Source organism: Lepidochelys kempii, chromosome 25, assembly GCF_965140285.1.
Source record: "Lepidochelys kempii isolate rLepKem1 chromosome 25, rLepKem1.hap1, whole genome shotgun sequence".
Taxonomy (NCBI): domain Eukaryota; kingdom Metazoa; phylum Chordata; order Testudines; family Cheloniidae; genus Lepidochelys; species Lepidochelys kempii.
The window spans coordinates 13,361,145-13,378,139 of NC_136404.1; the positions used below are offsets into that span (position 1 = coordinate 13,361,145).

A 16,995-nucleotide genomic window follows, 5' to 3' on the forward strand; every position below is an offset into this window, starting at 1 on the left:
AAAATAGTGCAGCTTTTCTTCCCAGCAATGAGCTGATTTGCCTAGAGGGAGGTGGTGCGTCCGAGAACCTGCCCAGAACGGGGTGCTCACAGGTTGCAACCAATGCCGGTGGAGGGGTGGGCGGAGAGCTGCAAAGGGTGGACCTAGCCACGAGAGGCCCTGCCTGTAAATCTGTCCCTCCAGTCAGGATGTTGCGGGTGAGTCTCGCGGGTCCTTGGAGAACCCCAGCCTTATTTCGAAGGGGTGTTTCCATTCTAGTGACTCAGGCCCCAGGTAGGGTTGCCACCTTTCTAATCACACAAAACCGAACACCCCTGTCCCGCCCCGCCCTGCCTCTCCTCTGACAGCCCGCCCCCGCTTGTTCCATCCCCCACCCTCACTCACTTTCACTGGGCTGGGGCAGGGGGGTTGGGGTGTGTGCAGGGGGGTGAGGGCTCCAGCTGGCAGTGTGGGTTCTGGGGTGGGGCTGGGGATGAGGGGTTTGGGGTGAACGAGGGGGCTCCGGGATGGGGTAGGAGTGCAGAAGGGGGGTGAGGGCTCTGGCTGGGGGTGCAGGCTCCAGGAAGGGACTCCAAGCTGGGACAGTGGGTTGCGGTGCAGGAGGGGGGTGAAGGCTCTGACTGGGGGTGCGGGCTCCGGGAAGGAGTTTGAGTACGGGAAAGGGCTCCGGCTTGGGGCAGTGGGTTGGGGTCCCAGCAGCACTTACTGTGGCTCCTGGGAAGCGGCCGCCAGGTCACTGTGCGCTGCCCTCGCGCTTGCAGGCGCCACCCCCGCAGCTCCCATTGGTTGTGGTTCCCAGCCAATGGCAGCTGCGGAGCCGGCACTTGGAGCAAGGGCAGCGTGCGGAACCTCCGTGGCTGCCCATGTGCCTAGGGGCTGCAGGGACATAGTGGCCACTTCCGGGAGCTGCGTGGAGCTAGGGCAGGCATGGAGACTGCCTTAGCCCCGGGCCTCCACTGCGCTGACGACCAGAGCCGCCAGGGTCCCTTTTCGACCAGGCTTTCCAGTCGAAAACCAGAGGCCTGGCACCCCCAGCCCCAGGCCTGCAATGAACTCTGCACTGGCAGCCCACTGCACCCACCTGGCGCCCATTTGCAGAGAGCTCACTGCAGGAGCGAGGTCTTAAATATTTGCCCTATCAGAGCATTTACAATCCAAAGGAGCCCCGCAGGTACTGGCCATTGTTTGTTGATGCAGACAGAGGGGCCATGAGCTGGGATCCGTAACAGATCCTGAAACAGAACTCATCAGCCTAGTCATTCTGAGTGGCCACATCTTATTGCCTGGCAGCTGGATACAACAGCCAGTCGAAGGCGGAAGCAGCTGCTCAGAAATGCCGCACTTAATAAGCCAAATTCATCCCTGCTGTGGAGCCAGTTATGCCTTTGACTTACACCAGGGAGGGTTTTGCCCCAAGATGTTTTCTTTCCGGCCTTGTCCATTTTAATTAATAATTAAGCAGACAGGGCTGTGTGGCCCAGGGGTCTGCCCTGGGGGAAGTCCATTTCAAAGCTGGGTCTGTTGAAAGCATGAGTCTCTCCTGGCTAAGCTAAAGATCCAGCCTCTGGCTGCAGCTGGAATAGGCTTACACCTGCTGTGGGTGCGGGACCCCTAACGCACGAGGTCCAGTGGTTTGCACTTCCACCTGTGTGGAATGCCCCCATTCTGCCCCGGAGACCACCTGCCACTTCTGGTGATTCGACAGGCACAGTCTCCAATTTTCAATCAAGCTTTTGCTCCTTCGGTTGCTCTGTGAACCTCCCCCTCCCCCCCGGCCCCTCCCAGGGGAGAGGGGAACCCCAGAAACTAAGCATGGATACTGGAGATTCAGTGAAACTGATGCTACACATAGGGCTCTCAGACGCACAAAGCAAAGGGCGAGAAATCATTATGTTTGAAACGAATTTCTTCCCCATTAGCGTCGTCTTCAGTGTTTCTTGTAATAGTAGGTAAAAAAGGTCACGTCTGACCTTAATACTTCAATCTAAAAGGGTTAGTGCAGCTAATGGCTGGGGGGGTTGGCAAAAGGAGGGGCGGAGGGGCAGGTGTCCAGGGAGCGAGAATGTTAAACAATCCGTATGGGTTAATGACGAGAAATCCCATTCGCAGTGGAAAACTCGGGCTTTTTTGAGACAGGCCCTAGAACGAGACTGGCCAAAAGGGGATGGCACTGTGGAACCCAGGCAGGGCTTTAATTGTTCGAATGGAGCAGGGCAGGTCTAGGCACAAAGGCCCAGGAAAGGATCAGAACTAGCAGGACGAGGTAGGTTCACTTTGGGGTTTTGAGTTGAGAGCAATGAGAAGCTGAAGCTCTGTTGCCCTCCGGTGTCAGAACAGCAGAACGGCAGCGGGAGAAACCAGTCCAGGACTGGAATCAAACCACTGGCCATTCCATTTTCATGAATGGTAAGGCAAGACCCTATGAAAGAAAGCATGAGGCCCGCCCCCAGTCACCTCTGCTCACCTGTCTCCCGGCTACCAGCATTGCAGGATGCGCTCTGCTGCATTGCTGACTTATGATCATAGTAGGGGAGGGTGTGTGTTTTGGCTACCGGGTGCGTGATGGCTGTAGCCAAGGCTAACTGGGCTGTACGACTGGCCCGCAGTTTCAAATGGACGTGATAGCCTTTGCGTTCTTCACTTTCTGTCTTGTGTTGTGGCTATGTGCCCTGTTTTGCCCCAGCGGGGCCTGGATTTGACAGGCACAGGGGATTCTTGCATTGCATAAACACTTTGCCATCTGCGAGTTAGCCAAGCAGTTTGGCATCTACAAATGAAAGGCACTATGGGGAAAATTTGAAAAAGCCCTTCAATGACTTGGGAGGCTAAGTCCCATTCGGGGACCCACAGCACACTCACAGCCGTGAGTCTCAGAGCCCAGGTCAGCTGACTCAAGCTCACACCATGGAGGGTAAAAATAGTGGGGTAGCCGTTTGGGCTCCCGCTGGAGCCTGGGTTCTGAAACCCAGTGAGAGTGGAGGGTCTCAGCGCCCAGAATCCAGCCCAAGCCTGAATGTGTACACTGCTGTTTTCACTCCCAGAGCGCAAGCCCCGTGAGCTCAAATCAGTTGACCCGAGCTCTGAGACTTGCTGCCACGGGTGCTGGTTTTGCAGTGTTAGATGTACCCTGTGGCTCTCTGACGTCTACATCCCATTTCCGTGAGACTTAGGAACTTTGGAAAGGCTACCCTCTGGCACTGAATGGCTGCGTAATGCTGGGTTTCATTGGGGCACTGAATGAAACAGGATAAAAAACCTGACCTGGTGACTGGAGCATAGTGAGTTATTGCTGCTGCGGTTGCATTTCGGTTACAAACCTCTCCAGCCGTGCACGAAATCTATGCCAGGCTGGCATATGGCCGATGCAGGGCTGGGAACAATTTGTGTGTGTAAAGTAATCTAGGTCAGTTTCATCCTTATTATGTGTAGTGGAGTAGCTTCTAGAGCAGGGGTTCTCAATCTTTCCAGATGACTGTCCCCATTTCAGGAGTCTGATTTGTCTCGCGTACCCCAACTTCCACCTCACTTCAGAACGACTTGCTGACAAAATCGGACTTAAGAATAAAAAGTGTCACAACTACATTAGCCCTGAACAATGGCTGACTTTCCCAGGTTCACCATATCATTATAAAATAAATCGACTGGAATACACATATTGTGCTTGCACTTCAGTGTGATACTTGTGAGCCTCGTCTGAAGCCTGAGCCGACCGGGACTGAAGCATGTAACTTCGCTTCAGGGGGCCTCTGTGAGTGGGGCCCTGAGCAATTGCCCTGCTTGCAACCCCCTAAGGCCGGCCTTGCACTTGTGACCCCCCTAAACCTGTTCCACCCCCCATGCCCGGTTGAGAAACACTGATCTAGATGAGTTGATGTACCCCCCTGGAGACCTCTGCATACCCCCAGGAGGACGCTTACCCCTAGTTGAGAACCACTGCTCTATAGGACCAAACCAATCTCAGGGCCCCACACGGCTAGGTGCTGCAGACACGCATCATGAGAGACAGCCCCTGCCCCCAAAGAGCTTACTGTCAAAATACACAGTGAATGTTAGAACCCTTTCCTGCAGGCTACCATGCCGGAGGCCCTTACAGATACAGAGCCATAAGCCAGGCCCAGACAGGGCCCCCGGGCCTTGGGGAAGGTTAAGAACCAAAAACTGCAGGCAATTTCTTTCTGCAGAAAACATCTCTGATTTCCTAGGCTGAGAATTTCTCCTACACATTCTCCTCGCAGCCACCATGACAGCTGCTGCGTCCTGACGCATCCCTACCCTTCCCGTTAGCAGCGGGTCGCAAGCTGTTCTCTAGAATAATTAGCCACAAGTCCAGGCTAGAACATTTGCTGGAACAATGTGTCGTACTTTGTTTCACTGGAACGAAGTGTCGCGTTTTGTCTGTTTCCTCGGGACTGCGACGAGAAAGGCAGCAGGCGCCCGTGAAGCAAACTGTCCCTCGTGCTCCAGGCGCAGATGTGATTAACCCTCCGGTTGCCGGATTCAAAATAATACACAAGGCCGATATCCAAGAACATCCTGTCAGGAAATGCAGTGTACTCTTGCTAAGCACGGATGGGTTTTTTTAAAGACATGCAAAATGGCCTTAGCCCTGCACCCACTGGAGAACTGTGGGCACAAAGCAGGTCTCTGGTTGGCACGCACACCCCCCTTTTTTGCCTGCAAACCCTCAAATATTTGCAAGAGGCCCTTGGAAAAGGTAGCTCTTGGTGTGCTTTGTGCGGCCAGGTGACTAGGAGCCTCGCCAAACGGTGAGTGTTACCGACATCAAGGGGCAAGTAACACAGACCGGGTCCTCCGCTGCCCCTACAGCTCGAGCCATCCTTCACAAAGCGCCTGCTGGCAAAGCCGCTCTTCCCACAACGTTCCTATGGACCTGACTCAACAAGGGGCTTAAGCACAGGATGGCGTTTAAACGGGATTATGCCGGTGCTAAAAGTTAGGTAGAAAAGCAGGGCCACGATTTTCAAACCAGACTAGTGATTTTGAGTTCCCACCGTGAGCCACCTGCAAGGGGCCTCATTTTCAGAAAGGGCCAAGCACCCGCTCCTCCGACAGACCAAGCCCATTCAAGTGTCTCTAGTGCCTTTTGAAAACGTAGGCCTGTGGGCATGTGCATTGGCCCGTTCTAAACAGACAGTGACAGTGAAAGCCAGTCCCAGCTCTTTGGTAAACACCCCGGAGTGAGCCAGCACCCATTCCAACGCCCGGCGTGGAGAGAGAATGGAAAAGCAGCTTCCAGATTGCGCTGAGCTCCTGGAAAATACCCACCTCCTTTTATAGCTGCGCTAATGCACTCGCTCTTGACAAAAGAAACAGGAGTCTGTCCCACGGGGAAATCTGGACAGAAAGGGCTTTGTAGCACCAATGCGGTTCGAAAATTAACTCCACAAAGGGCAGGTGGGTGAAAACGAACGCTGGAGCGAAGCGAGGATGGAAAATCCGAGAGCGCGCTTCTTGCATTTCCTGCCATTAGCCGGTTTGCAGCTCTGCCTTACCAGGGAACCTGCAAAGCTTTGATTCCCAGACCAACAGGTTTATATCACATCGCTCATCTGAAGAATGACCTTCGGCTACAAACCTACAGACCTTTATAATATTATAATATTAAATATTATAATAACTGCATTGGTGTGTCCATTTACACTACTGCCCTCTGCTGTATGTAATCTGAACTGAGTGTGTCATAAGCCCTATACTGCGAGCAGCTCATGACGATTCTCTGTTAGCTCAAACGATTAGCACCTGGGCTTTTTGGACCAGAAGGGTCAGTTCTATTCCCACTGCTGCTGTGGTATGCTGCATGCTAACAGCTGTCAAGTTCCCAGCTAGTGCTCGCTTTGTTACAATGCTTCCTTGCTGAGCAGCTCTGCTACCTGCACCGTTCCTTGTCACATCCACCAACTTCACCCACGCGACTTCGTGTACCCATTGGCATGAGCAAAGGGGATGCAGCCACACCTACAATCAGCCACCTTCTCCCTACACGGCCGCCTCGGTCCCCGATCTGTAAAACAGGGAAGATCCCTACCCCCTTCTCCAAGCCTGTGTCTGGTGCTGGAACGGGCTTGCTGGGGGTCTACCCATGAAGCTAGGGGTGCGAGTCCCAGCTCTAGGAGTGATGCATCAAAACAGCATATAGCACGGACAGTGGGTGGCTAGGCTTGGCTTTTAGCAAGCTAGCTGGCTGAGAGTGAGTGGGACTACGCCTCCGTGGGCCGGGAGTCACATGCTCCACTCCAAGCGTAGACAGACCCTTAATACAGACGTACCGCACCTAGCACAACTGGGCCCTGATCCCTTCAGTGCTACTGTAACAACTCCTACGTACTAGTGCTCCTCAGGGGAAAAGCACCCGAGCAGTGCAAGTCACGGCCGCCGGGACCCATAGAGTTTCTGTAGCACAGCTGTGGGGGACCAATTTTCACCCTTCTTATAAAGCCCATTGAATTGAAACATCAGTCTATATGCTCTTTCTCTCTCCCCACAATGCCTTTTAATTAATTTCCTCTTCAGAGCGGTTTTGTTCCCCTATTCAATTGTTTCCCTGTTCGCTCGGCCTTGTCCCTGCCAAAGGCCTTCACAGCTGAGGTTCCTGGCTCGAAAGCCTTGATTCTTTGCTCTCGCACAATGCAGGGCCACAAGGATTGTTGTAACCGGAGGCAATTGTCTGTCCTTTTCCCTCCACAGCAGTGTCTCCCGCCCGGCCTTTGGGGAAGTGAGTCATCCCTTTGTTTGCATCCCCCCAACTTTCTTTTCTTTGGGGTTTATATTTAGGGCTTTTCTAAATAATTCATTTGCATGGGGTGGGAGGAAGTGCGGGATTTGTGTTTAAACAAGTGACTCTAGATTGTTATCAACTCCGCTCTGACCTTCCTCCATTTAGCTAACAGAATTCTTTGCGGTTCGTGAGTTGTGTTATGGTAGAGTTACGAGGTCCCATCCAAGATCGGGACAGCACAGCCACAGAGCAAGGTACAGTCCCTGCCCCAAAGAGCTGAGACTCAAAATAGACAAGACCAACAAAGGGTGGGGGAAAGGAGGGCTGGTTGACCCTGTTTTACAGATGGGGAAACTGAGGCAGAGAGCGCTGGCCCAGTGTGTTGGCACATAGAGTCACACAAACGGAGGAGGGCTGAAAGGGAGCTCAAGCCGTCCATCCGCCAGCCTGAGGCAGGATTAAGTATGTTTAGACCACTCCTGACCCATGGTTAATGGCTAACGTGTTCTTAAAAACACTGGCATGTGTCAGATGGCTCCTGGTGAAGGGGGCCAGCACGTTTTTTATTTATTCTCTCCTGTTGAAGTGACTTGCCCAAGGTCACAGAGTCAGTGTCAGAGCTGGGGCCTGAAGAAAGAGTTCCTGCAGCCTGGGCCATTATCGTAATCCCAAGACCAGCCCTTCCATCTAAGGAAGGTCCTGCTCTGCTTCTGGTGGGACTGTAACAGGGGCAGCTGCCTCCCATGTACCCCCTTGCGGGCAGGGGCCGCTCTATGGCACCCTGCTCCTGTTCCCCCCCCCCTTAGGGCCTTTTAAAAATCCACAGCGCAAGGGTGGTTCAAACATTCTCCCTCATTGCGGCCAGTGACCTATACGAAAAGGTCAGTCTTCAGCCCAGCTGGCCTTTACCGTTTCTCTCCTGCTTGGGCAGGGTCTCTGCCAGGCCACCCACTGCCTGGAGAGCTAGTTCCTCAAGACCCTTCTTGCTCCCTGCAGTAGCTGCAGACTTAGCTGCAGTTTCCTGGGGTTCCCCTTTAAGTGCAGCTCTGTCTGAGGGCATCGCCCGATTCCCCAAAGGCGGGATCCTCCTGGGGTAAGGTTGGCTTAGCCCCAGGCCTTCCAGCCTCCCCCTGCCCCTTACAATGACTGATGCACATTTACATTCCTCTCAATGGGGCAGTTCTGCTTCGTCACTGACACGCAGGCCTGGGAGTCGGATGTGACGAAGTGGGACTGTTCTTAATGTTTCCTCTGAATACTGTAGGGGTGCCTCAGTTTCCCCTATGCATTTCTTAAGTCTTAAGGCGATGCTCGGGAACTGCTCCCTACGAAGCCAGTCAGGACTCTGGGGAAGTCTCCTCTCTGTGAGCAGACTGTCTTCAGGGCAAGAAGCTCACACGGCTTCCACCTTCCTGGGTCTGACCTTGGAGCATTCAGCATCCTCTACCCCTCCGTGTGCTTCCCGCAGCGAGTCTGCCTATGCAGGGTCCTGGGGAAGCCAGAGAGTCCTGCCCCCCAACTTCGCAATCAGACGCGACTCTTAGCCAGCCAGTAAAACAGGTTTATTAGATGACAGGAACACGGTCTAAAACAGAGCTTGTAGGTACAGAGAACAGGACCCCCTCAGCCGAGTCCATTTTGGGGAGCAGTGAGCCAGACAACCAGTTCTGCACTTCACTCCTCGTCCCCAGCCAGCCCCAAACTGACTCACTCTCCAGCCCCCCCCCCACTCCTCTGGGCTTTGTCCCTTTCCCTGGCCAGGAGGTCACCGGATTCCTTTGTTCTCCAACCCCTTTAGCTCTCACCTTGCAGCGGGGAAGGGCCCAGGCCATCCGTTGCCAGGAGACAGAGTGTCAGCCATTTATGTACCCTGGCCCTTTGCTCTGCACCAATTACACCCCCTCATCCCACCCCCTAGAGACTTAAGAACTGCCTAGGGGAAACTGAGGCACCCCCACAGTATTCAGAGGAAACATTAAGAACAGTCCCGGTTCATCACATTGGGACACTCCAATTTTATTCCCAGCTCTGCCATGTGGGGTATATTTACACTGCAAAGAACCCCCCACCCCCAAGGCTCAGAGCCCAGCTTGACTGACATGCAGCGAGGCTAACAGTAGTGTAGACGTTCCCGCTCAGGCCACAGCCTGGGTGCCAAGGCTCCACCCCATCTCCTGAGGTTGCAGAGCCCAGGCTGCAGCCCAAGCGGGAATGTCTACGCTGCTCTTTGTAGTCTGAGCCAGAGGCAGTTGACCTGGACACCGGGATGGGGCGGGAGGGTGTGTTCTTTGCAGCGTAGACATACTCAGAGGGTTGAAGCTGATGGCTCATCTCCCCGGGAGCAGTTTCCCCACCCACCATGTGAGAACAAACTCGTCCTGGGCCCGGCAATTTGTGTTGTCACCAACACCCGGGCAAGGCAGGTGCATAACACCCCACGCTCAGCGTTCTCCACCCACACTCACAATTTACAGCAACTTTGCACGGGTGTGAGCGGTGACACAAGCTGCAAGGGAAGGGGGTAACTCCAGGCTCTACTGGGTTTCAAAGGATGCCGCAGACAGAGGCTTAATCAGAGAGGATGTCTCTGCACCTAAGACCAGCCGCCCATTGTAATTCCTTGTATTGGCATAGACCTAGAGGCCCCAGCCCCTTTGCGCTAGGCGCTGTACATACATAACCAAGAGACGCTCCCTGCCCTGCAGCGCTCACAAGGGCAGGAGAGGATGAGACAACAGGTGTCTATAAACAACACAAGGTCGCACTGAGAGGACAATGGGATAAGTAGCAGTCACGGCCTGGCAGAGGGGAGGTCTAAGGTGGGATTTGAAACCCACGGCCTCCTAGAAAACAGGAGGGGGGAAAAATGCAAAAGATTGGCTTCCTCTGGATGTTTAATAACTGGGGGGTAAAATTATTACACATGCCCCCCATTGCCAAAGACTCTGGTGCTGAGCAAACAGTTACAATAAGACACAATCCAATCCCTATCAAAACCAGACAGAACACAGATCAGCAAACACGCATGGCTTCATTGTTCCACAGCACTTATATCTGCGTGATGCGCACTCGGTTTTAAATGCAGAATGCACGCCCGGTTGAGGGTGGGGTGGGAAATCAGTAAGTCTTAAGTACCCACAAATAGCAAAGCTCATGTGAAATTCGGAGAGAAAGCTCCATAAAGGAATCCAGTTTAATCCTGTGTCAGTCAGCTACTTTGGCAAATGCTCCCCGCCAGTGAGGTTTGCTGGGCTTCCAAGCCAAGCGGTGGCAGTTCAATTAATTGTGGGTTATTTAAGACACGGAATGTATAGAAATAGAGGCGTATCCCTTTAAATAGTTTGTAGGCCCTCCAGGGGCGCTCACCGTGTTCTGTGTTGCAGAAGCTGCCAGAGCAGCAGCATATGGAGCTTGACCTGGCTTTTCTATTTTTTTTTGTGGGGGGAGGGATACATTTAGTAAACAAAGTTATTTGGGACCCAACAACGTACTGCGGGGAACAAACCCAGACAGGCGGAGGGAATGGATAACAATCCCCACAGCTCCAACGCCTACGATCATTGCTAACAGGACCCAGGAGCATGTAGCAAGAGGGAGGGGAGGCCTTTAAACACACTGGCAGGACTTGCTAGCTGGACGGTCGCTGTCTTGCTTGACATCACGGGGGACTGGACTGAGCGTGAATCAAGAGCAGGAGCCAGGCTCCGAAGACAGGGTCTGGGAAATGCTCAGCTTGTCCAAGGCTCAGGCAAAGAGAGCGACACGGCACACACGGATCAGCAGGCTGCGTTAGTGGGAAAGGATTGGCCCTGACTGGCTAAGCACGAAGCATGGGGAAAAGCCGGCAGAGGCGGGGGAAGAGGAACACCTCCCTGCGCCCGTGACTATTGCATGGAGATCCAGCCCCATAAAGCTCCTTCCGGCCCCATTTTCAGCCCTCCCTGGTATCATTAAGGCCGTGTTTTGATCAGCAGGGCTCTCACTCCCACCCCTGGAGGAGCTGGGCTCTGCTTGATGCCCCACTCCTCTGCCTGGTGGGGTAAGAGTCCACCGAGATGGCCTTATCACCCTCCCTCATTCGTACACCTGCCCTGGGAGCGGAGGTCTCTCTCCAGAGGCCGTTAGGGCGTCACTGGGCTGAGTGCGCCCGCAGGGTGATCTCCATTAGGCTGGAGGTCTCCAGATCCCTCCACAACCAGGGTCCTCAGGAGCGGAAATGCCCCCAAGGAAGCTAGCCCTCCATCTGGCTGTTGGCCGCATTGCCAGCATGACCCATCCAGGGGCTCACAGGATGGGCTTTGGGAGCAGATCCTCAAGCCAGGCTCATGGCTGGGACCAGAGCTCTCTGGGCTCTGAGGGGTAGGTTGGGACCAGGGAGCACTAGATCTTGGTGGTGCGCCACTGGGATATGCCCAGACGATCACTGTGGAATACTCCACCTTGCTTTGGCGTCTTGCCTGAGTTTGGTCTGGGGTGGTCACGTCTCCACGGAGGATGGTCTGGAGGGGCTGACTGTATTTTTCCCCGGCGCTGGAGGCCTCTGCTGGCCAGGTGCTTTCCAGGAAGGACTTGCACATTATCATCTCCTCCCGCTGGCCACAGATGACTCCCGAGACCCCATGGAACGGAAAGTCGGGATACCCCGCTCTCTGCTTTTTGCTCGGCTCCACTGGGAAGTTCCCCAAGTCCTGCAAGGGTGAGGAGGTTACATGGAGAGCTGAACGAATTATTGATTTTTTTGGTTTACGGGCAGATGCCCCCCCCCACCCTTCAAAGAAAGTAAATGGTTTGGTTTGAATTGAAACTGAATTATTTGGGGGTTTTCTCACTGAAATAAACACATTCATTTTGGGTTGAACTAAAATGTTCTGTTTGACTCTGATGAATTTCGCCCCCCCCCAAGTTTTTTGGGGCAGGTCATTTTGGGGTATTTTTCACCCACCTTTTAAAAAAAAAAAGGGTACCAACATTTCAAAAGAAAAATGCCGTTTGGAAACAAGAAGCCAAAACATTTCATTTCAAAATGGCCAAACTGTTTTGACTTTTTCAATTCCACTACTGCCTCCCGCACTCCCGCTTCATTTTGTTTTTCCGGCCAAAACTATTTGCCGAATTCAACTGAAATTCACTCGTCATTTCGCTGCCTCCCAAATGCATTTTTTCCGTGACTTTACTATCTGCCAAAAACATGCCCCCTAGCTCGAGTAATGCACACAGCCGCTGGTGACCTATGACTGCGACAGCCAGCGGGCAAATTACATGTGTCCCTCCCATCCCCCCCATAACATGATGGTGCCAGCCAATGGTGCACAAAGGAAGGGCCCAGGGAATGGGTGGCTGGCAAGCAGCTGAACTTGGCGCATCCCTGCAGAGAAAACCCACCGGGTGCCCGTGGCTGAAGAAAAACAGAGACCCGCGCCTTTAAGACCTTGCAGGGACAGGAGACATATTGCTACGTTTAAGGGACTTAACGCAGTGAGAGAGCAGTGGTGGAGCAGTCAGACAATGGGCGTCGTGCCTGGAAGCTCAGCACTGAGAGATGTCAAGTCATTGGGGAAGGGTGTTTTCTTGTCCTGTGGGGAGGGTGGCTCGGTGTGACAGGGGACCTGGCAGAGACTCGGAGATCTCCCAGCCTGGGTAGCCTCTTTCCCTTCCACTCCCGCCTTCTCTCTGTGCTCCTTGGAGACATGACCTCCAGATCTTACGGCACTGGGAAAACAGCCTGGGGGGGCCGGGGGAGGGAGAAGCTCACAGTCTGCTCCTCGTACATTTGCCAGAGACGGCGACCAATTCCCAGAATAGGGCGCAGGAAACCCTCAGGCAGGCGGAGCCAGCTATTAGCACTCCTCACATTGACCATTTTCAGTTATTAGCAACATTTGTCTGGGGACAGAGCCCAACCCCCTGGCTTTCAAGTTCAAGGGATCTGGATATTAGCACCTGCCTGGCCACTTCCTGACACTATTTTTTGTTAGTTGCAGCCCTGCAGGCCCCCAGCACCCAGCTCCTTGTGGAAAGCCCCAACCGCAGGCAGGCTTGTGGGGCTGCAGCCAGGGAAGGAAGCACTGGAATGTGCACCAGAGCCTGGTGCCAGACCAGGGTGCAGCCTGGAGAGCACGGGGAGGTACCATGCAGCCCTATGGCCTCCCCGTGCCCCGGCTCCCTGGGGAAAAGCCTGGCGTCCAGCGGTAAACCCTCTCCTTGCTGCTGTACGGCACCGCAACTCCCCAGGACTGCCCCACACTGCAGGGGCCTTCCTCTTACTGGCAACTTTTGGTTAATTAGCAACTTCCTGCAGAGCAGAGAGGAGCAGAGAGGCAGCGAACCGAACAGCACCCACCACATCTCTGCAGAAAAACGTGTACTCACCAGCCACAGCTTCGGTGGCAGCCAGCTGGCCAGGTGGCTTTTAGCGGGGTCAGGGACGTGCGGCCACAGGCAGCCCTGTATTCTGTGGAGGACAACACCCTGCATTGGTAGGGAGATGACCACATCGAGGAGGGAAAGGCCTCTCTACATTCTTGTGACTAGCATGGTCTCCCCAGGGATTGGAGGCTCCATTAGCTAGGGCCCTGACACTGGATCCAGAGGTACCAGACTAGGGGGCTGGTCCAGCACTCACTGAAATCAACGACAGGCTTGAGTGGGCTTTGGAGCAGGCCCTCTGAGCTTTGCTGATTATGTCTGCATTGCCTAGGGATGCCTACGGCATTGACTAACCTCCCAAAGTCCTGTCCCAGGATGCACCAGGCTCAGGGTGAAGGATTCTGGGAACGGACTCTCTTTGGCTGCTCCAAAGCTCTGACAAGAGTCCTGAAGGGAACGCTAAGATCACAGGAACACTAAATGTTTTAAAGGGAAAGATGAAGGCCCTTTTGTAGATAGGAAAATAACGATGAGAGCCCACATTCCTATCGGAGCACTTCCCATCCCAGAGGGCTCGGCAAACTCTGCACAGGGATTCTTGGACCCACCACGGAGTTGCAGATCCCGGGGCTTGGCAACCTGCCCTGAGGGGACGAATCCTGCCCTGGCTGGGGGATGGACGGGGTGGGACCTCGTAGGTCTCTTCCAGCTCTGACTTCTAGGATTCTGCGAGTCCCTGCTAGGGGAACGTGGCGGCTTTTTAACAGCACCCGGCACCCCTATCCTGCCGCTCAGGACAAGGAGTGGAGGGGAACATTGTGTCCACCTAGAACTTCAGGAACAATTAAGGAGGTGGAAGGGCACGTAGGACACCAGGGCTAAAATCTCCTTGGCAGGAAGTGCCACGAGATCGTTCATGGCCAAAAGCCCTCTGCGGGTGGAGTGTAAGTTCTCAGCTACAGGACGGATCCTGTGGCAGCACAGCATTCCCTCGCACAGGGATCAGCAACCTTTGGCTCGTGGCATGCCAGGGAAAGTCCCTGGCGGGCTGGCCCAGTTTGTTTACCTGCTGCATCTGCAGGTTCGGCCAATCGCAGCTCCCACTGGCTGTGGTTCACCGTTCCAGGCCACTGGGGGCTGCTGGAAGTGGCGGCCAGCATCTCCCTTGGCCCGCGCCGCTTCCCGCAGCCCCCGCGGCCACGTGCCAAAGGTTGCCGACCCCTGCCCTAGCACCATGCTGGGGTACGGGGCTTAGTGCCGTCTCAGCATGAAGAGCATCCTCCGCTGAGTTACCCACCACCCTCCCCAGCCCCACGCTGACTCAGCAACGTGGTAGAGGGCACTCACTTCTCGAACGCCACTTCCTTGCAGCATAGTACCTGGCTGTTCCTTGGTGGTCCCCCAACCAAGCACTAACCAGGCCTGACCCTCCTTAGCTTACAGGATCCAACGGGAGGGTTGGGGGAGGGAAATCACCCTCACCCACAGACACTCAGACGGGTGGCCGGATGGGACTCACAAACATACGTACAGGGGGTGCTTGAGGACGCAGGCCAGAGCAGCCGTGATGAGCAGGACAACTAGCCCCATGCACAAAGAGGACAGCAACAGTTCAACCTTCCCATTGTCTGTAAAGAAAGCAGGGAAAAGCTTTAGGTGTAAAGCCACTGGGGACCAACGAGCAAGAGCCCTTGGGAGCCTGCATTGCAGCCCCCCCCCCACGGTGCATGAGCTGACATGCTAGGGATTTGCCCAGGGACAGCACAAAGCCCAAGACCAACGGCAGTCCACAGAGACTGTCTCCCATTCTCTGCTGCCCCGCATGATCCTTTGCACCCATGCAAGGTGGGTGTAAGATGTGAACATTCTGGCTGGGGGACACTTGGCGGCAGTGGGGACAAAGGCCTTGTGAATGTACCTGATGCAAAATGGAGTGACCAATCTCAAGCCTTAGGAAGCCTGGAAACTCTAGCTTATGGGGAGGGGCTCCGGGGGAGATGCTCACCCCAAGGGGGAGAGGACCAGTACGGGGATGGAAACAGGAGCAATGGGATGGAGCTGGGCAAAGGGGAAAATGTAGGCGGAAGTGCAGAATCGAGAGCGATCCAGCGAAGGAATCATCTGCCCCAGGGAAGCGGTGGAAGCCCCATAGCTTGGTTGGAGCAGATGCTGGTAGGAATCCATCCTACCTTGGCCAAGGGACAAGCTACATGTGCCCAAGCAGGTCTCTGCCACCTCATTTCAGTGCCTGCTGACCCCTCCCAGCACCCCCAGTCTAGGGCATAGCACCCGGTTCTCCACTTTCCTCACCAAAGCTGCTGGTACGGATAGAGAGGACAGAGCCCTGGGTGCTTCCCCCGTCGGTGCTGGCGGAGATGCCCACCCTCACCACGGAGTTGGGAGCCAGGCCCACGATGAGATAGCGACGGACGGAGCCGTTCACCACCACGGCTGTAAGACAGGAGATGCCGCTGCTCAGTCCCAGCTGGTGAGCCCAGGCCCAGCCAGCATGGGTCACAAAGCCGGTTGGTGCCTTACCCTGGGCGTCTTTCCCCTGCTCCTCGTAGGAGATGGTGTAGTTCCGGATGAAGCCACCTTGCTCCTCCAGTGGGACCTCCTCCCACTGCACCTCCACCTGGGATGGCCAGACCCGGGTGGGATGCAGAGTTGGGGCACGGAATGGAGCTGCAACCACATAGGGGGTGGCGAGGAAAGGGTTAACCAGCCCCATCCCAGGCACCCAAAGCCGAGATCCCCTCTCCCTTCATTCCCAGCTGTGGTATTTCAGGCTTTTCATCAGCAGGATCTCAAAGCCTGCCACAAATATTAACTCTTTCCATCCCCTCCCCACAACTCCATTAATGCCCATTTTACAGATGGGGAAATGGAGGCATAGAGCAACTATGTGACTTGTCCAAGGCCATGCAGCAGGTCAGTAGCAGAACTGGGAATAGAGCCCAGGAGTCCCACCCTAACCACTAGACACCGCTCCCTCCTCCTTGCAGGAATGAGGGGTTCCAGACTTACAGAAACCAACTCCATGTCTCCTAGGAGCTCCCCAAACCATCCTCTGGCTGCCGGGAGGGAGGGGAAGATATGAGCTCAGCAGGAGACACAAGACTAATGCTTCCCCAGTGGCCCCTGCACCTTTTCCCACATCACTGGCTGGAGTGCTGCTGGGTTTCTCTTAGGGGTGGAAGGGATCTGGCCGCGTCTGCCCCGAACACTCAGCACCTACCCATCTGCTTTGAGTAAGCACTTGTAGAGCCTGCAGCCTGGACGGCTCCATCGCTCAGGGCAAAGATTGTCAGGCTGTAGAGATACCCCGGCTCAATTGCCTCTGCGGGGACATGACAACGACAAGTGATGGTGAAACCTCCCGTCTCTTCCACATCATAGCCCCAGGGGACGTGCACCCCAGAGCATAGCCTCCCTGCTTCCCGCTTCAGTCCCCCATGGGGTGGGAGGCTGCAGGAGAGCTTTGGGGCAAAGTGGGTCCAAACAAACGAATGGACACTTCTCTAAGCTGGAGCACATCTGACAAGAAGACTCAGCCCACATGCTTCAGGGTATCCACTGATCACCATACTGGATCAGGAAGGAATCCACCCCCCGCCCCATGAAGCTGTCAGCATCACCTATTGTTGGACTTGCTTGTTCCCCGCTGGTAATTCCTATACTCCTGCCTTGCCTGGCTATCCAACCTCACACCCAGCCTGGGGGACGTGGGCTGACGACAGGGTTTGAACTTGGGACCTGCAGTAGTACTAAAAGCCTGAGGCCGTAACACCGGAGCTAGAGGAGTAACTCTGCAAGCTAGGAGCAGGAGTGGGTTCTTCTCCTCGTCTGTTACTAGAGGAGGACAAAGACCCGCCTCTCACTGGCTCGGTGCT

General features: G+C 54.8%; 1 protein-coding gene across 11 annotated transcripts in view; it reads right to left on the bottom strand.

Moving 5' to 3' along the window:
• Positions 1-3,645: 3,645 nt before the first annotated feature.
• Positions 3,646-16,995, bottom strand: part of LOC140903277 (interleukin-6 receptor subunit beta) — a 35,753-nt gene continuing 22,403 nt past the window's right edge. For 7 of the 11 annotated variants that reach the window (XM_073324292.2, XM_073324291.2, XM_073324298.2 and 4 more), the window contains 6 exons: positions 16,341-16,442; positions 15,641-15,787; positions 15,413-15,553; positions 14,634-14,730; positions 13,106-13,187; positions 10,428-11,424 (listed from right to left, as the gene is read on the bottom strand). In XM_073324292.2, the coding sequence (XP_073180393.2) occupies positions 10,858-11,424; positions 13,106-13,187; positions 14,634-14,730; positions 15,413-15,553; positions 15,641-15,787; positions 16,341-16,442 (1,136 nt within the window). In that variant the 3' untranslated portion in view covers positions 10,428-10,857. Of the gene's footprint in view, positions 4,534-8,276; positions 11,425-13,105; positions 13,188-13,456; positions 13,579-14,633; positions 14,731-15,412; positions 15,554-15,640; positions 15,788-16,340; positions 16,443-16,995 lie in introns of those variants that run through there. The other 4 variants (XM_073324295.2, XM_073324293.2, XM_073324289.2 and 1 more) reach the window with 4 other exon arrangements.